Source organism: Melanerpes formicivorus, unplaced genomic scaffold (assembly GCF_026170545.1).
Source record: "Melanerpes formicivorus ecotype bairdi unplaced genomic scaffold, bMelFor1.0.p_v2 SCAF_45, whole genome shotgun sequence".
Taxonomy (NCBI): domain Eukaryota; kingdom Metazoa; phylum Chordata; class Aves; order Piciformes; family Picidae; genus Melanerpes; species Melanerpes formicivorus.
In genome coordinates, this window is record NW_027142397.1 from 4,598,680 (window position 1) to 4,625,386 (window position 26,707).

At 52.0% G+C, this 26,707-nt stretch overlaps 1 protein-coding gene across 1 annotated transcript in view; it reads right to left on the minus strand.

Annotated features, from left to right (window-relative positions):
- Nucleotides 1-12,640, minus strand: part of GRIK3 (glutamate ionotropic receptor kainate type subunit 3) — a 127,178-nt gene extending 114,538 nt beyond the window's left edge. Inside the window, exon 1 of the mRNA XM_068159372.1 lies at nt 12,265-12,640. Coding sequence (XP_068015473.1) covers nt 12,265-12,379 — 115 coding nt within the window. The 5' untranslated portion in view covers nt 12,380-12,640. The remainder of the gene's footprint in view (nt 1-12,264) is intronic.
- Between the last annotated feature and the right edge of the window lie 14,067 nt (nt 12,641-26,707).

A 26,707-nucleotide genomic window follows, 5' to 3' on the forward strand; every position in this document is an offset into this window, starting at 1 on the left:
TTATAAATCAGAAGTGCTGCCTTAACTGGTTGCAAAGATGGAGATATAAAGCAAATAAACCCCAACTCCACGTGGCATGGCCACAAAGGAAAAAATATGAGCTCCCCTGGGGGGTTAAAAGTAATTTACTAGCAATAAAGATTCAAAACCACATTTTGGTGTGTAATGATCATAAATAATCTTTAGACAAGATTTCTTTCCAGGACTCACAAGTCTGCTCTCTTAAGGACAAGTTTTATTAGCTCTCTTTTCTCTGTGTTTTCATTCAAAACGCTGCTGTCAAAGCAATTTAGGAATTACAGCCCCCTTGGCACAAAACTTTCATAATTCATATGGAAATGGGTTCCCCACAAAAGCTCAGAGAGCACAGAGCCCCTTAACTGCCCAGAATGACCTTAACAAGGCAGACAAAAGCTGTAGCCCAGCCTCCTGGGCCAGCACGAAATAGAGACAGAGAGGAGAACTCCCAGGTAGAGCCATGGGAGCTCAGTGTGTGCAGGAGGTGGCTGTCACCAGGCTGGTGGCACCTTGCAGGATCTTTAGGATAGGAGGAACGTACTGAGAGTTCTGTTTCCAAGCAGTCAGCAAAACCCCAGCCAGCTGCCAGGGAAGGAGAATGCAGGAGATGGGAGAAAGTACAGAGTGTGCAAGAGCTCATCTGAGCAGCTCAGCATCCAAAGTGCTGATAGCAGAGGGGTGCTGCAGGGCCAGGGAACTGGGAGTCTTCAGGCAAGATGAAGTGCAGGTGGTATCTGCCAAGGCTGAGAGTCCTGAACAAGAGTCCTGGGGTTTTCTTGTGGCTGAGCTGTGTGGCTGAGCTGTGGCTTCCTTCAGTGTGTGAGATGCATAGGCTCATGGAATCACAGAATGGTTTGGTTTGGACGGGACCTTAAAGATCATCCAGTTCCAACCCCCTGCCATGGGCAGGGACACCTCCCACCAGCCCAGGTTGCTCAAGGCCTCATCCAACCTGGCCTTGAAAACCTCCAGGGAGGAGGCATCCACAACCTCCCTGGGCAACCTGTGCCAGTGTCTCATCACCTTCACTGTAAAGAGTTTCTTCCTAATCTCCAGTCTCAATCTCTGCTCAAATCTATAGCCCCTCATCCTATCACCACAAGCCCTTGTAAAAAGTCCCTTCCTCAGAGCGAGGGAGAAGGAACAAGAGAGAGAGAGTTAATTTGGTTAAAATTGCCTCCAAAAAGGACCAACTCTAAATGTGAATTCATAACAGAGAGATAAGGGAATGCAAATCAGGCTGGGCTTCAGATTTTAGTATGCCATTGCTCTCCCTCTAATTGGAGGAAATGGATCCAGCAACTGAAATTGCCACACTTAACATACACAGTTGCACTGCAGACAAGAAAATATTTCATGTGTTTCCTCCAATAACCAGCCCCACATTAATGTGTCAGGAAATTAAGTAAATATGGATCTAACTGCCTCTTTACTGCTCAGTTTGCAAAGGGGTGGGCATGTGCACAGAGTCACTCTTGTCTGTTGACACATCCCTGGGCCTGAAGGGAGCTGCCAGGAGAGCAGAGGATTGTTTGCACGCTGTGCCTGCACTGATAACTTTCATCTGAAGTGATGCTGATATCTGTGCAAAGACAAGCTCAATGTGCCAGAAAGTGCCACCAGCTTCATAGAGTCATAGAACTGTTAGGGTTGGAAGGAACCTCAAGGATTATCCAGTTCCAACCCCCCCGCCACGGGCAGGGACACCTCACACTACAGCAGGTTGCTCACAGCCACATCCAGCCTGGCTTTCCTGGGCAACCTCTACTAGTGTCTCACCACCCTCATGGGGAAGAACTTCTTCCTAACATCCAATCTGAATCTACCCATTTCTAGTTTTGTTCCATTTCCCCTAATCCTATCACTCCCTGACACCCTGAAGAGTCCTTCCCCAGCTTTCTTGTAGGCCCATCTGAGAGTCTGCAGTACATTTGCTGGATAGCCCTTCCCTGTGGTGCAGATGAACAGGAAAATGAACTTAAAGATCCTATTTCCAACTATGATGAGGGGAGCCTTGCTATTCCCCTCCAGCTAAACAGCCAAGGACTCATTTTGAGTGAAGACAACCTAAAAAACCTGAGCTTCCAGAAATAAAAATTCATAAGAAGTGTGTAAAAATGAGGAAGAAAATGGTTTTCTTTCCCTATAAAGGGAGAAAAGAGCTTTCAGATTTTATAGGCAGAGATTTAAGCCAAGAGCTTCTGTTTTACAGGTCCCTGCTTCAGCTTAAAATGGCAACAGCATCACTGCAAAAGAAAATGGAGCGGTGATGGCATCCCGAGCTGCGGGGAGGTGCAGGTCTCCAGTGGGGCTGCTGGTTTGGCAGAATTGGGCTTCACAGGAGAGGAAGGAGGAATCAGAGGATTTTCTCCTCATCCCAGGGACCTCCTGCCAGAAGAGGAGGCTGGCCCTGGGTTTGCCAGCTCCAGTTCGTGCTCCTGACCACGGGCTTTGAGCTGCCACTGACAGGAAACAAGATACCAGCTAGCAGCCAGCTTCTGCTCCTGGGACTTCCAGGAGGCATTGCCACGTCCCAGAGCTTCAGTCTCCAGCTCTTTTTCACTTCTGAATGAGATGGTTCAAATCAGGAAAATCCCATCTCTGTGGCAGACAATTAAAACTGGAAGTAATTAAGGCAAAGTCAGAAAGTACAGAACATGTGGAGACAGCATAATGCTGATCAGTGCTTGTGCCATCCTAAGCCCACAAAGCAAATTGGAATTTGAATGGAGCACATGGAGCAGCGACCTATGTATAAAACCTACTGTGACCTGGGAGTGTGATGACATTTTGGCTCCATTCTGCTGGCAATTACAAGTGCTGAATTCTGAACATTCCCATTTGAGGAGGAGTCATTGCTGGGTCCTTTCAGAAGTCTGTCAAGAGGAGGATGCTGTGAAGTTTCTCCCTTCCCTGGGACAGTGACTGTTAAAGTCCCCAGACCTGTTTTAAAGGCAGTTTTCCACCCAGCTCAAACCCAGCAGATTCTGGCAGCAAAGATACAAACTGTGGGGAAACCAAACCCAGACCAAAAAAAAAGTTGAAGCAGCTGAGGTCCCTCCCAAGCTGGGATTCCATGATTCTGTGACTCAGGGTCTTGTTCCTCATCTAAACTGTATATAAACTTCAGACTTGGTTATTTTGATTCCTCTTACTTCCTCCTGTGGTTTATTTTCTAGATCAGCCCTTTCCTAACTCACAGAGGACAACCAAACAATCATCATTTACTCAAGTCTCTGAATGGTGCAAGCCCCTTGTACCACCTAAGTGATGGAGACTGGCATTGCCCTTCAGCAGGGGTAAGCCACCTCCGCTGGGCACAGGACATGGCAGAGGACAGCAGTGTCACCAGAGCAGAGACCTGCAATGAGCTTAAGAACCATTTAAGCAGAGCAGAGCCTGAGACCGGGGCAGAAGTGACCTGAAGCACAATTTGCAGCAAACATCTTTGTCTCTCACCCACCGGAGAGACATTGTGGGATGATTATCCACCCAGATTTATCTCTGCAGCTCCCTGTGTATCCTTCTGTGCTTAAAAATGTCTGGCTGCCCTTTGCATTATTGCATTGCCCTTTACATTCATACCACATAAACCTCTCAAGTACTGTAAAACTTACAAGGTGTAATATAATGTCCTGGCTTTCTTTTACACACCATCAACAAAAGCACAGGAAGGGAGACGTTATTTGGCCTGACAATGATGCAGGAGGAAAACACCAAGCCAAGTGCACATACACACAGCTCTTACCCACTGAACACCTCTCCCCCCACCTCTCCCAGCCCCCAGCTGGATTGATTATCTGGCATTGATGGATCACTTTCATGTATTACGTAGATAAGGAAATTGATTATTCAATAAATCACTGTCTGCACCAAGAATCCAGGCTCAAGGGGGAAAAAAAAAAAGATAGAGAAAATATAAATCTATCTTGTACAGGCAAAGAGACTTTTGAGGTTAATCATGATGTACCTTTTGGCTGCACATCCACTGAAAGGACAACACCTGGGAGCTCCGCAGGGTTAAGGGAGTGGCTTTCCTTCCCAAAGCTCCCAAGGAAGAGAACCATCCTTGGTGGCTGCTCTGGCGGTGACTGTGGAGAGCAGCATGCTGCTGGCAGGCAGGTGCCCAAGGACCAAGCCAGCAGAGCCCCACAGTTGGGTGGTCACAGCCTGAGCTATGATGTTGCTGGGTGGAGGAGCCACCACAGATCACCGGGGAGGAAGCAAAGTGCCCCAGATGCTGCGTCAGACAAGTGCAAATGATTGCTGTGACTTCCCCCTGGGTGCTTTCAATTCACTGCAGAACTAACCACCAAGTCTAACACTTCAGTCCCCACAGACAGCCATAACTCAGCTCACTTTGTGGGCTGTACCAGATTTTATTTACTGTTCCATCCCAGGAGACAAGCAGGAGATGACAGGAGATTCATTAGAGTGGGGAGAGCCACCCACAGCCAGCACAGTTCCCTCCCCATTCCCTTCTGCATCTCTGATCCAGTTTGGATTCTGCAGCACCAACTCTGTTATTTTAGGAGCAGCTTCTGTTCCTATTCACCTGGTTGGTGATGAGTTCAAGGAGCTGCTCTGGTCACCTCCAAGTCCCTAGATGGAGCAAAGGACATCTTTTAACAATCAAATGTCATCACCAGCTAATGAGTACCCAGTGGCCTCTGTAAGATCACCCAGTGGCCTCTGTAAGATCACCCACTGGCCCCTTCCCATTCCTTATGGGACACAGGAACCACCTTTACAGTCTCAGCTGCTGCCCTGGCACAGCTTCTGAAGCTGCTCTTTGCAGACAGAAAGGATGGGAGGCTAATTTCAGTCAGTCAGCCTCAAAAGCCTTAGTTATGCGCTGGAGAATGTGGACAGCCCTTGGTGGGGATCCCGGGGTGCCCAGCTTGCAGAGGGACAAGCAAAGCGCAAGAATTCATCTGCAGGGTGGTGTGGGTTTAAGTCTCTGCTGTATGCCTTTGACATTAGCTGGTTTATTTCTCTGCTTAAAACTTCCCTGAGCAGGGATGTTCTCCTGACTCAGTGACCACATAGACTCAGCTCCTAATCCAAGGTGCAAATACTCTGATTTTGGTGCTGCTCTTTGGACTTAGTGTGACTCAAGCAAAAGGCCAGGCTGTACCTCAAAAGAACAAAGTGCAGCTCAGAGGCTTTTTCTCCAGGGCAGTGAATCTTTGGTGCATCATATCCTGACAGGGCTGAGCTGGACACCAACTGTGCCTCTTCAGCCCCTCACCAGCAGCACTGGTGTCCACAGTGAGGTGGAGGAGTATCTTCCCACTGCTGGGCTTGCCTAGGGAGGCTGGCAGGACAGCTCTGTGTGCTCCTGCTGTGTGATGCCCAAGTAGCCCACATTTCCCTGTCTCTCTCTGCCCTCCCAGAAATCACAGAGCAGTCATATCTCTGTGTGGTTATGTACCATGTCTTGTTGCAGATAAAAAGCACAAGGGCTGATGCTGCTGCACGCTGGGGTAACACTGGATGTGGGGAGTTTCACTCAGTGCAAACCTGAGAAATGAAGCTGAAGGTAGAGGGAAGGTTCCCTGGGGCAGCAGAGCAAGGTGTGGGGCAGGAGGTGTGAGCAAAGGGGCTCAGAGAGTCAGCCACAAAGATAGGCTGGTGCTGGAGCAAAGACAAAGCAGCAAACTGAGCCTTCCACCTGCTTGGAGAGCTCTTGCCTGTGCTAAGGACCCTCATCAGGTTTAGGCTGCATTATGAGTAATAAACACCAACTAATTATCCCTGGGTTTAGTGCTAATGAACAGCAGCAGTGATGCAGGAAGCTCTACCACATCTGAACTCCCTCAGCATCAGCCCAAACCGAGACAATCCCTGCCTGAAAACACAATCTGGAGTCTCCGGGCAGAGGAGCTGGTGGAGGGTAAGGATACCCCTGCAGTCACCGCAAACAGCAACGTCTGCAGTCACAGCAACTTGGGTTCTCATGGCTGTGAGGCAAGCAGCACCCCCCACTTCTCATCTCTCCCCTTCGGCACCGCCGCCGCAGCGCAGCTTTCATCCTCCCCTTCAGCCCTCAGCAGCTCTCAGCCTCTGCCTCTCTCCCCCCTCGCCCAGTGAGTTCTGCTGCTTTCAACTCGTTATCTGCCTCACTCAGAGACTTCCACCAGCCCGGCTTCTGAGTATGCAAAGGGAAGAAAGAAGTCTAGACCGCATCACATGAAACCTCCAGCCAAGCCGAAGGAAAGGGGGGTGGCAAAGCAGAGCTGGTGCAGGAAGGCAGCGCATTGGATTGCCAGGCTCAGCAGTGGGAGCAGCCCGTGCAGGGCCGGGGTTGGTTTGATCTGTGTCTCCGTAAGAGACTCCTGCATCGCAGCTCTCCTGGCACAGCTGCTCCCTGCAAACGCTTGGAGATCACTGGGGATGGAATCAGAGAGGATGGCTAAGGCAGGAGCGCAGCGTGCGGGGGAGCTGAAAGAGCAAGGTGGCCAGAGCCACCCGGGCAGGGCAGCTGGCGAGGCACAGTGCCCTCTGCTGATGCTGGCCCACAGACTGAGCTGTCAGCCCCGCTGGCATCATCCACAGCAGGTGAGAGTAAGAGGAGCTGGATTTCCTCTCGGAAAAGCTGGATTTCCTCTAGGATTGTTAATTCAGTGGATGTGCTGCTCTGTACCAGGGAAGCTCTTCATTCACCAGGACAAGGGAGACCAAACTTCCCTCCTGGCTGAGTCATTTTTAGTGTCATTTGGTGCACGACTGTGTCAAGAAGGCTTTGCAGAGATCTCCTCATAACATCAACCTCCAATTAGTTCCACCAACAAAAACATCCAGAGACAGAGAAGTTGAGTTTGCAGCAGTGGCAGTGGATTTGCTGGCAGCAGAAGCAGGAGTGGAGATGCCACAGGAGCAGGCGTGTGCCACCTGGGCGGCAGTGCCAGGCACAACCACCAACTCTGTCGCCACAGATGAAGCCCACGAGAAGTTCCTGCCCCACTTGGGTTCTGTACAACCCAGCACTGTGCAGCCCATCGAGGAGGCCATGGTGCTGGTGCCCACAGCCAGGGGAAGGTGCCCTCTCCGAGGCAGCAGCCCAGCACTAAGCAGGGCTGTTTATTTTGACGACGCTCCTGCCCTGTGCTGAATGAGGGTCTCTTTTATTCTGGCTTGTGGTTTGATCTTAATTTCCTGTATGAAGTTCTCAGGAGAATGCCAAGATCAAATAATTAGACTGTTCTGTGATAAAGAGGTAGCATTGTTATTCAAATGTATTCAGAATTAATTTACCACCAAACAATTTACACTGCCACCCTTGCAGCCCGCTGAAATCACTGGAATGTGTTAGCTGACACACAAAGCATCTCATGACCTGGAATAACTTTATCAACTGTTAAGTGCTTGAACAATGGCTGTGTGGCCACAGAAATACCCATGGAAAGACAGACACAAAGGCAATAAAGTGATTTAAAACCGAAGTGAAACAAAGGAAGGAACCAAAAAGCGCTTTACTTGAAGATGCAGAAAGCAGAATCCTGCAGCAGCCTCTCAGCCTGCTTGGCCCCAGGATGTTCAGGGGCCAGACCCTCATCTCAAGCACCTGTGTGAGACCCTATTGATGCTGCTACACAGACACCCACCCACAGCAGACAGTGTCCCAGCCCACAGGTGCCCTTTGGCCAGGGGAATCCCAGCTCTGCTCTGTCTCAGGTGCTGTGGGACTGCTTCTCTGATGCTGTTTGCTTTGGGAAGAAGGAAAGGTATTGACCTGCGTTCAATTTCTGCCAGCTCCTACTCCCACTACGTTTCATCACCTCAGCAGCCTTGGAGAAAAATTCCTCATTGCTTTACATTCGGTGGCCCCAGGCCTTGGCTGGCACATTGAGCCACTGGACCGAGCAGGCATCGAGCAGGAGCTGAACAGAACACCAGAGCTGGCCTTCTGAGGATCCCCCCTCCAGCACCCCAGAGACAGACAGCTCCCAGCCCAGCGGCCGCTGCCCCTCTCAGCCTTCTCCAGCCTGCTGTTGCCTTTACTGCTGAAAACAAAACTTGGTTTGCAGAGTGTGGGAAGGTGATTTCATAAATAAAACTCCAGACTGGCAGAGTAAGCCTCAGAACAAGCCAATCCCACGGAGGATAATTAGCCACAGAATCTGTTTTCTATGTATTTATATAAAATAATCGATGCTTTTTTTTTCCACACACACCCCTCCCCCCCCCAAGACTCCAGTCCAATTTGATTGTCTTCTCCACGTTACTTGCAAGTCATACAAACAATCAATGCCCTGATCCCTTCTCTACACAAACACAGCTTAGGAGGAGGCTACGAGAAATAAAACCCGATAAACTCCTGCACGCAGAACTGTTTGCTTAAAAGCTTGGCTGAGCCCAGTCCTGCTCGCAGTGACTTGAGCACACAAAAAGCAGGGCTGTCGAGCGCTCCTGAGGCGGGATTATTGGCACAAATATCGGCAGGGATGTAACCGTAGTGAAAAAAAAACCGACACCAGAAAAGTGAGAACCCCGAGGCGAAGGTGATCCCTTTGCAAATGCAGAAAGCCAAATGCAACCAACCTCACACACACACACACACACGCTCAGGCACAGCATAGTGCTCCTGCAGAGGAAGGGCCAGGAGAGAGCGGGCAGCCAGGGTTTGGAGGGCGCCCAGGTGTAGGATGGGCAGGGGGACCCTGCCTGTCCCCCACATGCCCACAGAGGGAGTGGCAAAGGGGGGTGTGCCTGAGCCACTTGTTCCATTCTCCTCATGGAGCAGGGGTGATGGGGAAAGGATGGCAGCGGGGCTGGCAGGTCTGGTGTCACCTCCTCGTCAGCATCCGAATGCAAACAAAGCCACTAAACCACCACACGCCAGCGCTGACGCCGGGCTGACGGCTCCCGGCGTTTATTTTTGACGATTCTTTGTTAATCACCAACCGCTGGCACCCACCTGCTCCACACGTACACCTTGCTAACACATCATCCATCAAAATAATCACTCTGAGCAATTGACGATGATGCTTGAGCGACACAGGGCCACTGAACCCGGGCTGCTGCGCGGTGCTGGTCTTTCTTCTACACCTGGGACTCTGTTTCCAGTCGTCCCGCCCCCGCCCCGCTAGGGCCGGTGCCACCAGGCTTTACAAAATGGCATCAGGCTCTCGTCTGTCACTGTCACGGGGTGCTACTACTGCTTTTTAATCTAAGAGAAAGGTTAGACAAACAGGCTGTTGACGGCAGCTTAATCGCTTCGCGCTCGCTGCTTCTGCCGTCCGAGGGACGCGACGGTGCCACCGCTCAGCGGCTCGGTGCAGCTCTTCCTAACTGGGGTAATCTCCCTGATCTCATCCCCAGCCAGGGCTGGCAGCGCCTCTTACTACCTCTCACTCACCGTGGTGTAAACACGCAGCAACTCCACTCACCCCCACGCCCCTGTTAGCTCTTTGTACCAGAATAACTCCGAGCTGAACCCTCGAGCACCTCAAGCGTGCCGCAGATCGAGGTGGCGTTTTCTGATGCAGCATTGTCACATCGTTAGCAGGTTGTACAATCACTGAGCAGGTGTTGAACAACTCCTACTTCAGAAAGGGGGGGGAGGAAAAAAAAAGCAAACAAACCAAACCCAGCCCAGCAATGAGGAACAGATTCTCCTTGTACGTGTGTATGTATAGATATGTTTAGACGTGTAGATTAAATATTTATATTTTACTCGCGAGAGGAAGAGCGCTTTTGGCTTCCCGTTCCCTTTCTCAGAGCTCTCTGCCTGTGTTTATTTTAATAGTCGGCTTCACAGGAGAAAAAAAAAAGAGAGCTTTGAAAAGTTCCCCAGTTCCTCTCCGGTTTGGCTTTCTGTTCTAAAACAATACTTATTTAAGTGTTCTCTGCTTCTTGCCATAACCCAATAATTAAAAGAATTACTTGAAAGCCAGGGCAGCTTTGCACAAATTAATGCAGGGGGGAAGAAGCAGCGATTTTCCAGTGGGCTGAAAAAAAGAGGTCAAAACCGTGCCAGTATTAGCTGAGAGCAAAGGCAAACACAGAGCTCCCCGCAGCCCCTTTTAAAGCCTTTTTCTGATCTTTAAGTTTCTGATTTGACTGATAAAGGAAAAGGCTAAATGAGGCGCTGAGTGTTGGGGCATTTCTCTTCCTGCAGCAGGCAGGGTAGTGCTGGCAGAGGCGCTGCAGGGCAGTGTTCTGTGGCGGGCAGCCCTCCCTGACTGTCTGCCTGCCTGCTTCCCTGCCTCCCTGCCCACCTCCCTGCCTTCCCGAGCCGGGGAGCTCCCCGTGAAGGGCTGGCAGCAGTGCCCGGGTTGAAAGCTCCTTTCTCCTTTTGTGCAATTGCTTTGAAAATCTCCGTTTTCAGGACAACTGAAGCACCCGTGCTCAAGACTAAACATCTCCCAGAGCTACAGGGATACTCTTGGGCCTGAACATCTCCCACGAGCCCCTGGCATTCCCGGGGGTCTCAGCACTCGCCAGCCCTGGTGACTTCAGCCCATTCCCCAGCGAGTGTGTGTGCAGCAGCAGCCCCCACACACCCGCTCCAGAGCACCAGGCTGGCAGCACGTAGGGGATGCCACCAGGGACCAGCCCCACTGCTGCCAAGCCCAAAGCAGGATGAGCTGCAAGCCCAGGACCCCAGTTGCAACAGGACCCCCCAGGCACATGGCTTATGGTCCCGATGGGCATCTGCACTCTGGCACCTCTGGGAAGGGAAACGTGGCCGGTGCTGCGGAGGGGCCAGGCTGGTGATGGATGGGGGGAGCTCTGCCATGGCACAGCAGGATGTCTCCTCCCTGCTCGCACGGTGGCACTGGCAAAGCCCAGCGTGCCCCGTCAGCAGCAGCGGGGGGGGGGGGGGTTCTTGCGAGGGGAACCAGGGGAGCTCTGTCGCACAAACCATTCCCAGCTGAGCACACCAAGCAGCCGGGCTCCCGCAGAAGTCCAGCAGCAGCCAGGGCCCAGGGCAGGTCCATTAACCTTTTCCACCAGCACTTCTGGCACTCGGCATGCCCAGGACCACATCTGCCCGGAGTGTCTCATTCACAGAAATCCAGGGGAGAGCAGATGTTCACCCTGCAGGGATCAAGCCCTTGTCCATGAGATGATCTGGGCCGTGGTGTTGCTCCAGCCCATGCTGGAGGTGACAGAAAGCAGCTGTCCCTCAGGACTGACATTTCCCTCTTACTGATGTTCACACTGCTGCTGTGCAGTCGCACTGGGATAAAGAAGACCTTTTTATTTTTCCACTTTAAAATATTCACAGATCTACTTGCTTTTCACCAATTCCTCTGGGTTAGAATCTGGTCCCCGAGAAGAAAGGGAAATCAGTCCACGTAATTTATACTGGGCAGACAGCAAGTCCCTGGGAAGGTGTACAGACGGTGAGGAACATGGGGAGTACAAAATCAGTGCTTTTACATGACGCACTTAAAACAAGAATCTCGTTTAATTAGCAAAAGAAAGATTGTCGACTCCTTCCCAAGCTGTTATCTGTGCAATTACTTTATGTAACATTATTAAAAATTAATTTCCCCCCCCCAAACCTCAATGATTTAATGAAAGCTGCCCGGCCCTCGGCAGCCGCAGCGGCACAGCCAGCCTCTGGCATTCTGCAGGCAGCGAGGCTCAGCGCCGCGGGCTCCCCGGGCTGCCTGTCCCCTGTGCTGGGCACCTCTGGCCCTAAGTCAAAGCACCTCTGCACAGCATACCTACTGCAGCAAGCTCAGCACCTCTCCTTGCAAAAGCACAGCACCCTTCTTGCACTGGCACCGCAGCCCTCCTAGTAGCAGGCTCAGCATCTTCCCTCTCTGGGGACAGAACATTCCTCTTCCAAGGACTCAGCACCAAGATCCCTTCTGTCTGGAGGCACAGCATCTCACCTCTCCACGGGCACAGCATCTCCCCTTTCCAGGGACACAACATCTCCCCTTTCCGGGGGTACAGCATCTCCCTTCTCCATGGGCACAGCATCTCCCCTTTCCAGGGACACAACATCTCCCCTTTCCGGGGCACAACATCTCCTGTCTCCATAGGGGCATTATCCCCCTGCTCTACGGGCTCAGCACCTCGCCGGGGCACAGCACGCTCCACTCCTCTTTGCACTATCCTCAGCACCGTGCCCAGCACCGTGCCCATCACACCGTGCCCAGCACCGTGCCCATCACACCGTGCCCAGGGCGGCAGCTCGGGCCGGGCGCTCTCCCGGTGCCCGCTTCGCCGACCCTCCCGTCCCCGGACAGCGCTCTGCCCCCCGAGTATGTCCCCACCACTTACCGATCCGGATGACATGCGGCATCCCGTGCGAGCACTGGCCCCAGAAGCCGCCGACCAGTAGCGCTGCCCAATATTCCCAGAGCACGCCGCGGAGAGCCGGCCAGAGATGGGGCATCGTTGGGGAGGGCGCGGGGCCGGGGCGGCCCTACGGCCCCAGGGGCAGCGGGGGAGCGGGCTTCTGCTGCCCGGGACTCAGGCGGAGCGGCCGGTGCGGACCGGGGCCGCTCCGCTCATGGCTCATCTTAGTGCGGCCGCGCCGGCCCGTCCCGCGGCAGCCGCTCCGAGCCGAGCCGAGCCGTTCCACTCTGTGCCGAGCCGAGCCGTTCCACTCTGTGTCGACCCCAGCCGAACCGGTCCGTGCGGTGCCGGTGCCGGTCGGGAGGCACCTGCGGAGCCGGGGCTGCCGGTGCGCCCGCGGGAGCGGCTCTGTCCCCTCCTACCGCTGATGCGCGGGCTGGCGCCAAGCCCCGGAGTGGAGCGCGGTGCCCACCCCGCCACACGCCCTGACACGCTCACACCGACACACAGACACCCCCCGACACACCGACACCAGCACCGAGCCGCTGCCACCCGCCCGCTCCCCCGGGGCGAGGCGGCCGCGGACCCTCGGCTGGGACTGCGGAGGGGCGGGGGCAGCGGTGCGCGAGGTACCGGGGGTGTACCGGCAATACAAGGAGGGTACCGGGAGAGCCGGCGTCCCTCTGCCCCCTTCAGCCCCGCAGACCGCGGGGTGCTCGGTGCTCTCCAAGATGCCGGGGGTCCCGCCGTCCCCGGAGACCTCGCCGTCCCCTACGTCCCCTGGGTCCCCTTCGCCAGGCACCGGGCGAGGCGGGGCATCATCCCTCAGGCAGGGCTCGGCAGTGGCAGGGGCGGCGGGTGGGTACTGGGTGGCAGGGAAACGGCGATACCCAGGCGGGAATTGGGTGACCCTGGTGACAGACAAAGGGCCACACATGTCGCAGATAAGGAGGCTGCTTTGTCAACTTGGGGGCTAGGCTGGGGCGAGTTTATTTTTCCCTCATTTCAATAATTTGATCAGTTCCAGCATTCCCAGCCGCTCCCATTTGCCAGCTGCCTGCGAGCTGCATCGGGAAGGGCTGGGAGCACAGCTCTGATTTCCTCACAAACACACCAGTTTGTCTGCTCATCCTTTGAACACAGCTCAGTGCTGTGGGAGAAGCTGGTGGCTGTCCTGCACTCCCACCACTCATCCCGGTCAGCCCCGATGCGTGGCCTGGAGGAGGGGACAGGGCAAAACCATTTGGGGTCTGAAACTGAAAGGGGAGCTCCTGGGTTCAGCAGCTGTCATCAGCCAACACACACCGAGGGCTGCATGAGGCAGCCTCATGGGCTCCCTGCATGCCCATCGTGGTGGTGTCTGGTCTCTGGCTGATTCTATGTGGTCTGGGGCTGGGCAGGATAGCAGGGAGCTGTCACTGTCATGGAATCATAAGAAAAGCTGGAGGGTTCTCTGAGAGGCTTGCATGCACACCACAGCACCAGCCCCTCCTGGAGATGCTGGTGTGCCTCTTCCTACTGCCTGCTGCGGAGCCTCCCCAGGCACGTGGGGCTGTGGTTTAGCTGATGCTTCCTTTGGGGTGATAGGAAGGTCCCCCTGAGCCTGACCTGGCTTGCCAGAACTGTGTCATGTTCTTACTCCTACCTAAGAGTGAGGCACAGACGCTGCTCAGCGTCTCTGATGCACTGTGCAGAAGCTGGGTCTCAGAGGTCTCTTGCTCCTGTTCACTGTGGGCAGACCAAGGCTGATTTCCAGTAGGAAATCTCTCCAGTGTCAAGGTTCCAGGAAAGGGTGGCTCGTGTTAAGGACAACTTTATCCCTCCTGACACCAGAAAGGAAAAGATTTAGCAAAAGGGCATGGAAGAAATCTTCTTCACTTATTGCTTCGACGAAGGACAGCTGTTCCCGTGACCCTCTTCTGAAATTAAATGTCACAACCTGGTGAAGCTTTGCACCTGGAGATAAACAAAGCCTCAGAAAGCTGTTGGCAGGCTGAGGGTGGAGAGGGCTGTTTCATCTGTGGCTGCTCTTCACTCTTTGTAAACTCCAGCATGAAGAAAACAATTTTGATTCTCAGTAACTGGGAAGGAGGTTCAGGATTTCTGGGCAGTTCACGTGAAAATGGAGCTGGGATGATCTCTTTTGTTAGCTCCTTTGGTGTCATGATGCTGCTTCTTGCCTTTTGCTGGCAATAGGCACTAATCAGGCTCTAACCTTCGCCTCAGCCCTGGACACCACTGCAGAGCCAGCACAAATAGTTTGTTTATTGTCCTTATTTGATTAGTATCTGATGGGTGCGTGGAGGCCATGTCCTTGTGGGGTGTGGGTCAGAGAAGGACTCAGGAAGGCAGTACAGGAGCAATCAGCAGAAGGTAGAGAACAGCCCAGCCCTGATGTGCCTAGCACTGGGCAGATGGTGGCCTACAGCTTCACAGCTGCTTGCTTGGGGCCTTTCCTCCTGGAGCAATCCAAGGTCACACAGCAGAAGATCAGATGAGTGATGAGTTGCTGTTCCTCATGTTCCTGAGGTCCCACTCTCCCCTAGTCTGGGAGCTCCTCTTTCCTCTCCCACAGGAATCCCTGAGCTGCTCCAGATGTGATTAAAAAGAAAATCTTTTTGGTACTATTCTTAGATGTTGCACCATAGCTGCCTTAGGTGTTTGGGTCTTTCTCCCCCCCTCCCCCCATGTATCCATGGATCTGCTGCCCTGGGGTCCACACCTGCAAGGATGCACCTTCCACAGGACCAGAGCTCCATCTCGGTGCTGGTACCAGGTAAGTGCTGCTTGGGATGCTGGGCTGAGCTGTGTCTGCTGGGCCTTGGTATGTGGGTGACTGGTCCTGGGGGTAATTGGGAGGGGGTGGGCTGATTTGGGGGTAATTTAGGACCTTCTCTGGGAATCTGTGGCTGTTGCCTTGCTGAAGGACAATCACAACTAGCAGAAGAGCTTTGGTGTTCTTCTGTGAGTTGTTCCAGCGATGCTAAAAATATGAGAGAGTTGTCCAGTTCACAACTGCCGTGGAAATTAGCTTAATGCGGGAATTCATCATTTCATTTCTATCAATTAGTGCAAATTCTGCTGTATTTATAACTCCTGAACACGCTGTACCATCTAGAAGGAGTCGTTTGGCTATTCCTAGTCTGTCATGAGGATGCTTGGATGTGTTAGATTTTCATGCTGCCTTCCTGACAGCCAATCCACGTGGTGCTCAGAGCTCCGTTTATCACCCAGGGAGGGCTCTGATTTATTTAGTTATTTTTCTTCTGGTGCCCATTTCCCCATTTGTTTTGGACACATAAAAGTCTCAGCTCCCTCACCTACAAATAGAGCTGCAGATTGATAGATGCTCTGATGACTGAGGAGGTAGGACTTTATTTTTGAGCAGGTCGAGGAAGGTGATTCTCCCCCTCTACTCTGCTCTGGTGAGACCCCACCTGGAGCACTGTGTCCAGTTCTGGAGCCTCTATTACAAGAATGATCTGGAGGTGCTGGAAGGTGTCCAGAGAAGGGCCACGAGGATGAGCAGAGGGCTGGAGCTGCTCTGCTGTGAGGACAGACTGAGGGAGTTGGGGCTGTGCAGTCTGGAGAAGAGAAGGCTCCAAGGAGACCTAATTGTGGCCTTCCAGGATCTGAAGGGGGGTACAAGAAAGCTGGGGAGGGACTTTTGAGGGTGTCAGGGAGTGGTAGGACTGGGGGGAATGGGAAAAAATATAGAAATGGGTAGATTCAGATTGGATGTTAGGAAGAAACTTTTCCCCATGAGGGTGGTGAGACACTGGCACAGGTTGCTCAGGGAGGTGGTGGAAGCCTCATCCCTGGAGGTTTTGAAGGTCAGGCTGGACGTGGCTGTGAGCAACCTGCTGTAGTGTGAGGTGTCCCTGCCCATGGCAGTGGGGTTGGAACTGGATGATGCTTGAGGTCCCTTCTAACCCTAACAATGGTTCTATGACTGCTGGCAAAAGTGGTGGAGGGGAAAAAAAATGTGTAAATCATTACTATTGAAGGGGGAAATGCTGCTTGACAAAGGACCTTTCCCAGGTAAGATTCATGCTTTGGAGTGGCAGCAGCAGCAGCAGTGTGAACCTTGCAGGAAGAGCCCAAGCATTGCTAGAGCCGTGCCATTTTTCCACACTAAGAGAGAAAAAGAGGCTTCTCTTTGATCTTTTCTAACAGGATCTAAACTGGTTCGTTCGGATTAGCTCCATCCACATGTATTTTGTTTAGATTTATACGCATCAGGTGTAATATAACCACGATCAGGGTGAGTTACGAGGCCCAGCGCTCACATTACTGAGATTCATGTGCTGGAGTCGGCTCCTAAAATACCAGAGAGTAAATACAGCGGGGCTGGCAAATGCAGATTTCTGGGACTTGAGTGCCCTCTACTGAAACAGTCCCCACTAGCCCTTAACTTTGACACCCCGCGGCTTGATTGATGGGCTGCTAAATTAAATTTCAGCCTGCGGTTCACAGGCTCACCCCTTACGAAGAACCCCTCCCCCTCTTTCCTGTCTGACCGTGCGCTCGTTTCTTCTCCCTTAACGCTCTGGTTTTAATTCTGCCTCCTCCTGCAGCTCTGCTTGTGCCACAGTAGATTCCCTGGTTTCAAATGCCAAGGGCAGGTTACTTCTGGAGTAGCACTGAGGAGTTGTGATGGCGCTGGTGAGTGCCAAGGGCTGCGTGGGGCTGGGCATGGCAGCACCCACGGGGAGAAGCTTTGGTTTGCCCCAAAGATCTGGGGTCTGCTCAAGGCTTGAAGAAGCTGGTTTGCCCCAGGGCTGTTGAGAACCTCATTACTGCCAAAGGCATTAACTTATTAGCTCCTTGTGAGCTGCCAGGATGAGGTGCTGCTGCCACCCACGCTCTGGGAGCTCTTGCAAAAGTGAACAGCAAGAAACCTTCTTTGCCCCCACAAAGGGGCTGGAATTTTGTGATGGATTTTGCTTGTTGTGGCAGAAAAAAGAGGGAAGACTCTCCACTTCCTACTCAGCATCTCATCCACAATGGGAAGAGCTTTGTGTTCCCCCCATGGCCCGAGCAGGGCAAGGATGCTCTGCTCTAGGGGCAGCAAGGGAGGCACCAACATCCCACCCCTGAGGAAAGCGTGCATTGCCTGCCGTGCTGCTGGAGAGATGACTTGGATTTCTGGAGGGTTTTTGCTGCTTAAATATCTCTCAGGTTGCCTCTCTTGGTGCAGCTCACCGGGTGTCTGCTCCCTGAGCCCTGGCACGGTGGGGCCGGCGCGGAGCGCGCAGCGCGAGGCATTTGTTCCGCAATCTGTGGCACACGGCAGTACCCTGGAAGGGTTGTTGCTGCTCTACACTGCATATATTTGTGTTGGAACACACTGTGGTGTAATAGCTGGTTTGAAATGTATCCAGTTCTGCTGAATATATTATCGTGAGAGTCAGGCGAAGGCGCTGGGAGGCTGCGAGCTCCTGTCAAAGCCCAGAGCAGAAATGCTCTGCAGAAGCTGCGAACGCCAGGAGGGAGTTGGTACCAACTGCTGCCTCCTGTTCCTGCACAGGGATGTGTGCAGGGGCCAACGCTGCAGGGAAACTCTGATCAGAGCTTGGTGAGTGGCCCCAGTGTTTGGATGGATCAAAAGCTTCTTCACCCCTGCCTGGGAGGCAGTTGGCATTGCCCACCTCTGCAGACGTCTTCTCACAGTGGGTGCAGGAACGGAGCACCCAGGCTGGGGCACAGCAGCTCCCTGCTCTGGGCTGGGCTCTGCCAGTAGAGCCGCTGGGAGCAAGCAGGAGGTTTTGTTTCCAGTGTCCCCAGGCTGGCAGGAAATGGGAATAGGCTCTTTCTTCATCCCAGTGGTATTTACATCATCAATTTCCTCCTCCACCTCCTTTCCAGCTAAGGCAGACCTGAGAATGAGACCTGGGCTACACCAGCTCTGGGAGCACCAGCACATGGCCCTTAGCAAAGGATGACTGGAGACATTTGCCAGACTGTCCTGCCTGCAGCTGGTGTAACTGGGACTGATGGAGACTCTTCAAAGGAGGAAATAATGGAGGGAAATCTTGGGTTTATTTTTAATCAGTTATGACACAATTTGCCGTGTCCAAGGGTCCCCTTCTGTGTCACAACAATGTCACACTCCTGGGAGGAATCCAGCTGGGTTTTTGCACCAGCAGACTCCAGCCACTATCACATGGAGACACCTGTCTCTTGGGGGGTCTGGTGTCTTTCACCCAGGAGGGGACAGCAGGAATGTGCAACTCAGGTGGTGTTGGCTGGTGGGAGGCCACGGGAGGTGTTTCAGCCACCTCTGCTCTGATGCTGGAGCAGCCACATCTGTGACAGCTCTCACATAAAACCCTGTGAAGCAGGACCCTTGCCGGGCATCTCCCTTGCAGGGACTCCTTTGATCAGCCACTGCTTTTGAAGTGATCTTGGTTTTGAACCTGGAGATGTGCTGCTGCTTGCTGGGAGGGCTCAGGCTGTGTGCTTCCTGGCATCCACACCTGCAGGGTCACCAAGGCAGCAGAAGCTTGGGAGAACACGAGGAGTTGCCTGCCTGTTTTGCATGTGCCATGGTGCTGGTTTCTATAGAATAGAATAGAATAGAATAGAATAGAATTAGAATAGAATTAACCAGCTTGGAAGAGACCTTTGAGATCATCAAGTCCAACCTATCACCCAACACCATCTAATCAGCCAAACCGTGGCAACAAGCACCCCAGCCAGCCTCTTCCTAAACACCTCCAGTGATGGTGACTCCACCACCTCCCTGGGCAGCACATTCCAATGGTCAGTCTCTCTTTCTATGAATAACTTCTTCCTAACATCCAGCCTAAACATCCCCTGGCACAGCTTGAGACTGTGTCCTCTTGTTCTGGTGCTGGTTGCATGGGAGAAGAGACCAACCCCCACCTGGCTACAACCTCCCTTCAGGTAGTTGTAGAGAGCAAGAAGGTCTCCCCTGAGCCTCTTCTTCTCCAGGTTAAACAACCCCAGCTCCCTCAGCCTCTCCTCACAGGGCTGTGCTCCAAACCCCTCAGCAGCTTTGTTGCCCTCCTCTGGACACATTCCAGCAAGTCAACATCTTTCCTAAGCAGGGATCAAGCTGTCCCAGTGCCCAGAGAATGGAAGCATCCCAAGGGATGTGCAGCACCAAGCTGTGTGTGCCCTGGTTGGCATCAGCCTCACGTGGCACCAGGAGGGCAATTGCAACGTGTCTTGTGTGCTGAAAAGGGCAGCAGGGAACAAATGAGTGAGTAAGACCGGTTCAAATTATTGTCTTTATCACCCCATGTGCTCATCTCCTGACAGGAGAGGCTGTTTTGGTCACTCAGCTCCAGCAAGTGCTCCCTTTTCCATGCTGCAAGACCATCAGATGGCCTGGGCTGAGTCGTAATGAATGTTTGTCTGTTTTCTTCATCCTCTTCCTGCAGAGGTAGGGAAATCATCACTTTTTAAAACACTTTTTGTGCAAACAAGCAGCCCTGTGTCCTTAGGATTGGTGGGAGCAACCACTGGCAACTGATGGGTGTAAATTACGCCTGCTTAGTCAGACAAGAAAATGAGAGGCTGCAGAATTAGACTCTGCTTGCAATTATCTTGCCATGGAACCGGCTTGCAAAAATTTGGTGTGCTCCCTGGCTTTCTGCTGCCTTCTCCTGGGGTTTGTTTTCAACCTGTCAGCTTCAAAGTGAGGTGCATTGTATGGAAGACAAGGAGGGGGGTGTGTGTCTCTCCTTTCTCGTCCTGCACAAATGCACCAACTGGCCGAGCAGAAGGTTGGTCACCTGCCAGCCTGGGAGTGCAGAGGGCACTTTGCTGCCCACATGTCTAATTGCCCATGCAAAGATTTGGAATGAGTTGTTAATACCTTTGTTTTATTGTGTTTTGTGGGGTTTTTTTCTCTCTACACAAGCAAAGGGCAAGAAAAGAGCATGTTCTTTCCAATGCCTGTTAAAATCACACCAGAGTGGAATTATGCTGGGAATTAATTTGGCCAGCTGCAGCCAGTCTCTTTTCCCAGTCCCACTGCAAACTCAGGCCTGCTTCCAGCTCCAGCACATTTCTGGGTTGTTCCAGCACATTCAGAGAAGGTTTCATAGAATCACAGAATTGTTAGGTTTGGAAAGGACCTCAAGGATCAGCCAGTTCCAACCTCCCCTGCCATGGGCAGGGACACCTCACACTACAGCAGGTTGCTCACAGCCACATCCAGCCTGGCTGCAAAAACCTCCAGGGATGAGGCCTCCACCACCTCCCTGGGCAACCTGTGCCAGTCTTTCACCACCCTCATGGGGAAGAACTTCTTCCTAATATCCAATCTGAATCTACCCACTTCTAGTTTTGTTTCAGTGCTGGGTGGGGAAGCTGTGGCTGGATCTGGCCATGCCTGTTCAGGATAGAATGAGGCACATGAGGGCATCACTTGGCAGGGGAAGAATTGATGGTACTGGGGGCCAGGGGGTCCTGCCTTGGGAAGGGTGTGGGCTGCCCAGGAGCTTTCCATAGCAGCAGGCACTGCCCATGGGTAAGATGCTGTGAAGAACTGAGGTGTGTTAACTGTGTGGAGGCAAGAGGTGTGTGCTTGGGGTGGGGAATGTCCTGTGGGTGACCACTCACTCCTGCTTGGTTTTTCAAAGCTTCTTCAAGTGACTAAAGTGTTCCAGTGAAAACCACAGTGCCTGTCTCAAACCTGTCTGCATGGGTACAGCCCACTGGAGAGGGAGAACCTCTCTGTTGGCCCCCGTGACAGCACTCACCTCCTGACCTGAGCTATGAGGAGTGACACCACCTTGCACCACCTCCAACACCCATTTCCAGTGGCCTTGGTTTACTCTGATGGGAGATTCCCTTTAAAACCAATGCTAAACCAGACTGCTGGGTTAAGTGGTTATTAATCATGACTGTCTGTGCCTTTTGGCACTTTTCAGCATAGCAAGGAGTGAAGAGCTTTGTGTTTTCCCCTGCTGGAAGGGGATTGTGCAGCTTGTCATGTTTGTGGATTGAAAGGGGGGGGAGGGAGGGGTGGGGAGGCTTCCCACATACGTCACAGCCCTAACCACAGGAGGAGGGAAATGCTGCCTTTTATTATCTTGTAGTAAATCTGATGGTTGTTTGGTGCTTTTAAAGTGTTCAGAAAATGGAGAGGGGAAAAAGAAAGGCAATTTCAAAAGAGGGAAAACAAATTGAGTTTGGAATTGCAACACATAAGCTGCTCTCTGGTCTTCCCAGTTGGTCCAATTTGTCCCAGTGGCTGGGTGAGGGAGCTGTTGGGACAACCCCTCCAGCAGTGGCTGGTGCCACCAAGTAACTTCATCAACTGCTGACCATGCCACAGAGGAGCAGTTGAAAGCTGATGTGCTTGGGGCCATGCTGAGTGTGTCCTTTTGATGTTGTTTTGTAAGCCATTTTCAGAGGCTTCCTTTGGCTTTGGGGCAGGTGCAGGGCTCAAAATTCACCCCAGATCTCCAGGTATCTCCATGGGCTTCATACTGGAAGAGCTGGAGGAATTAGAAAGATATAGCTGGGAGCAAAAGCAGCGAGAGACCCAACACTGGGTGGTCTTCCAGGTGGAGAGGGCTGCTTCTCTCTTACACCATCAGCACACACCAAGTACAAGGAGCACAACTCTGAATTCATCAATCATAGAATCAGTAAGGTTGGAAAAGACCTCAGGGATCATCAAGTCCAACCTATCACCCAACACCTCATGACAACTAAACCATGGCTTCAAGTGCCATATCCAATCCCTTTTTGAGCACCTTCAGGGATGCTGACTCCACCACCTCCCTGGGCAGCACATTCCAATGGCTGGGAAGAACTTTCTTCTCACCTCCAGCCTAAACCTCCCCTGGTGCAGCTTGAGACTGTGTCCTCTTGTTCTGTTGCTGGTTGCCTGGGGGAAGAGACCCACCCCCACCTGGCTACAGCCTCCCTTCAGGTAGTTGTAGAGAGCAATAAAGTCTCCCCTGAGCCTCCTCTTCTCCAGGCTAAACACCCCCAGCTCCCTCAGCCTCTCCTCATAGGGAGAACTCTTTTTTTGCAGAGCTTATCTGAGTCCTTCTTGCACCTGGAAAGACTGGAAAATGATTCTCCTTTATGTACTGAGAATTCCTAGTGGAACAGCAAGCCATTAGTCCATGATGTCTTGTGGGCAACCACTTGCTGGTTTGGCCTTTACCCCCAGTTCAGCCAACTGGGCTCCCAGATGCAGAGGCTGTTTATGAACCCCCCTGAGACTTGGCAGCTGACTTTGTGCTGAGGACTCCTGGGTCCCTCCAGCTCTGCCACCAGCACTGGATGAGGAGGCACCCTGGACAAGACTTAATTGTTTTATTATCTGAGTCATTATCTTCTTGTGGCTCTAAACTGCGGACCTGAACTACCTAATTGAATTTTAAGCACCACTGTTGCTGTGTATTGTTGCTTTTTGGTGAGGAGACAGAAGAGAATGAGAATGGCATTTTGAAGCAGGTCTTGGATAGAAAGCAGAGCTGAGGCAGCTTCATTTCAGGGAGTGTGCTCAAACCCTGCCCTAGATTGTATCTGTGCTCTGGGCAGCCTTCCACTTTGTGGTGGGACATGACTTGCATGTTGAAACCTGGTGTGGAAAAGCCTTAGGAAAGAAAAAACAAATAATGAGCTGCTCTTGATAATTTATTTCCATAATTTTCTATGGGAAGTTTTTGCTTTTTGCAGATGTAAATGAAAAAGAAAAGAGAAAAACCCAGAACCCAAGCCCACAAGTGCCTGGTAAACATCAGACATTTGAAGTGTTTGCAGAGAAAGAGGTGGTTTGTGTTGGCTCTTCACTAAATATTCACTTCTTCTTCCTAGAACTTTGCATATCTGTAGTTCTGCTTCATAAGCAGCACTCTTGTTTGGCTTTTCCACGTGGGGTAAAGGATTTCAGGTTTGCTGCAACTTGGGGGGGAGGCAGAGCAAGGTTTTATCTTCTGTGCAACTTTTAGCCCCTGTGCTCAGCACTGGGCAGGCCACACCTTGAGTCCTGTGTCCGGTTCTGGGCTCCTCAGGTTAGGAAAGATGTTGAGATGCTGGAACGTGTCCAGAGGAGGGCAACAAAGCTGGGGAGGGGTGTGAAGCACAGCCCTGTGAGGAGAGGCTGAGGGAGCTGGGGTTGCTTAGCCTGGAGAAGAGAGGCTCAGGGGAGACCTTCTTGCTGTCTACAACTACCTGAAGGGAGGTTGCAGCCAGGTGGGGGTTGGTCTCTTCTCCTGGGTGGCTAGCACCAGAACAAGAGGACACAGTCTCAAGCTGTGCCAGGGGAGATTTAGACTGGATGTGAGGAAGAAATTCTTCATAGAAAGAGAGATTGGCCATTGGGATGTGCTGCCCAGGGAGGTGGTGGAGTCACCACCACTGGAGGTGTTTAGGAAGAGACTGGCTGGGGTGCTTGGTGCCATGGTTTAGTTGATTAGATGGTGTTGGGTGATAGGTTGGTCTGGATGATCTTGAAGGTCTTTTCCAACCTGGTTAATTCTATTCTATTCTATTCTATTCTATTCTATTCTATTCTATTCTATTCTATTCTATTCTATTCTATTCTATTCTATTCTATTCTATTCTATTCTATTCTATTCTATTCTATTCTATTCTATTCTATTCTATTCCGTCCTGTCCCATCCCATCCCATCCCATCCCATCCTATCCTATCCTATCCCATCCCATCCCATCCCATGCCCAAGGAATTTTGGTGTGTCTCTGACTCTGGCTGTGGTGCTGCCAACTACTTTAGCCCAAGATGTGGGCAGGCTGCTTGGGTGCTGGGCTCTGTGACTGCTTTTAATAAAGGAAAGCCAAACCCACATGAAATCAATCACACCTGGCTGCGCCTCATCCCCTGGGGAAGAGGGAAGCCAGGGGTCTTTGTTTGGATTGAAAGGGAATATCTATCTTTCCCAGAAAGCAATCCCAATTCTTGTGTCATACTTTCATTTATTTCAGTGAGATCCAGCCTAAAAGTGGGTGAGAGCAAAGACTTCCAGCTCTGCCCTCCCAGTGCTGGCTGTGGCAGGGTTGGTCCTGGAGAGAGGCAGGGCCAGACTTTGGTGTTAAGAGTTTAAGGATCAAGTAAGGAGTAGTTTGACTGGAGATTTAACATAAAGATACTCATTTATGAATTAGAGGGGAAAAAAAGGAAGAAAACCCCTCCAAGTAGATTAAAGTCTTGCTGAGCTGACTAATAAATGAGCTGCTGGCGAAGTGTGGCAGCCTGGCTGCGGCTCTGAAGTGGCTGAGGACACATTTAATAAAGCTCTGCACTTCAGAGGCTGGATAGAGAGCAAGGGAAGAGAGCAGCACACCCATGAACCTTGCCAAGGTGATGCAAAGGGGCTCAGGAAGAAGCCCAAGCTGTGGCTGGGGGTGGGAGAGGTGATCCCCAGAGCTGGAAGAAAAACAGTGAGGGGAGACCTTGTTAGTGCTGAGCTTAGGCTTGAGACCTCCTGGGTGAAGAAGTGCTGCAGGCATTTAGGATTAGAGGAAAAGCTGGGAGCTTTACTTGTAAGTGGTCACTATTTGACAGCTGGCTGAACATGAGCCAGCAGTGTGGCCAGGTGGCCAAGAAGGCAAATGGCATCCTGGCCTGCATCAAGAATAGTGTGGCCAGCAGGAGCAGAGAAGTCATTGTGCCCTGTGCTCAGCACTGGTTAGGCCACACCTTGAGTCCTGTGTCCAGTTCTGGGCCCCTCAGTTTAAGAAGGACTTTGAGACTCTTGAACATGTCCAGAAAAGGGCAACGAGGCTGGGGAGGGGCTTGGAGCAGAGCCCTGTGAGAGCCCTCCCTTACTGCAGCCAGCAAAGTAAATGTTGTAGGAAATGTGGTCTTCTGGTTTGCTGTAATTTACTGTCAGCCAAAGAAAAAATAAGCCATCAAAGTCTAGGGGAAGTGCTCCTTGGAGAGAAAGCTGCTGCCATGCTGTGCTGCTCCAGGGGTTCTGCGTTTACTGTAGCAGCCGTGGCCACTTCCTGCTTGCTCCTTGGCACTCCCCAAAGCACAGCCCACTGCTTCTCACTGCCAGAGCGAAGCAAAAACCACAAGGAGATCCTAGCAGAGGCTCATGATCTGCCAGGTGCAAGGTAATGGCAGGAGCACCTTTGCTTTCCTGAAGGAAAAGGCTCTGGTGAACTTGGCTTGTGCAGATGTGCCATGGTGTGCAGCTGGAAGGTACCAAAGGGGACAGGCTGCAGTTTTGATCTGCTCCTTCCTGGGCAGTGAACTACAGATGTGTGTCAGGGAGTCCTTGCAAGTGCCCAGCAGAAGTGGGATCTGTGATGACTAAGGCATCACATCCTTAGGATTTTTACTGAGGTTGCTGCATTGCTCTGCAGTGCACTGGGGGGAAAATGGACCTCACAGAACTGGGTGCAGCTCTCACCACAGAAGAGATGCCCTTCACTACAGCAGTAACCTATTGCTCTTATTTGGTATAGGCTTTTAACAGCTGAGTCTTAGGGGTGGGCAGGCAGGGGATTAATTGCTGGCTCGGGGAGTAAACAGCTCTAGGTGAAGTCAAGGGTGATCAGCCTCAGCCAGACAGTCACCTCCCAGGAGATGTTGTGTGCCAAGGGGACCTCTTGCTATAAATTGCTTTGGATGTTTGAATATAGACCTCTTATGAACTCAAACACTGCACAGGGCATTTGTGTCCTCATGCTGCCATCACCCCCTCAATTGCTGTGAATTGCTCAAGGTCGCAAGGAGAGCCTGGAGTGATCCAGAATTAAATCCACTTTGTTTGGCTGCTGTAGTTCAGCCTTCTCTTTGCACCCAGGCTTCCCAGTTCTCTCAGTGCCTTTTGTGTCCTGCCCAGATCCAGCCCAGCACTGGTGCAGCAGAAGCAGATGCAGATAGGTTATTTCTGCAGCATGCTCTCAGAACCTGCTAAGAGAGAAGGTGTTCGTGCTGAGAGCCGCTGGCAAGCAATGCACTCAGGCCCCCATTAAAAACAGCAGAAGAGGTTTAATCTCTGGATGTGGGAAGTTTGCATTGTCAGCATTGTTTGATCCAAGTTTTAAAGGCAAAGTTGAAATCACTCTTCACCAGACTCAATCTTTTTGATCTCTAGAAAAGAACACTTGTAAATAACCTCCTTGGGAGTGTCACCTCCTTTCTCTTCCCAGCCATGAGAAGGGCAATCCCCAAGGATGCTCCAAAAGCAAGATGGAGAATAAGCAGAAATGGCTTCAGGGAGTTTCTCTCTCTTTCCTCCTTCTCCAGTCCACCATGGAATGCACACATCACATGCTCCAGATCACAAGCCATTAATAAGGAAAAATACTCTCCCTTCCCCATAAAGGGTTGACTTGCCTTCCTCTGGTGTTCAAGAAGGTTCTGGGCAGGCTGAGGTGCAGACCCATGGCTGATGGACAGCTTGGTGTGTGCTGGCTCACAACAGACATTGGTTGGCTGGTTGGTTTGATCTGGGTG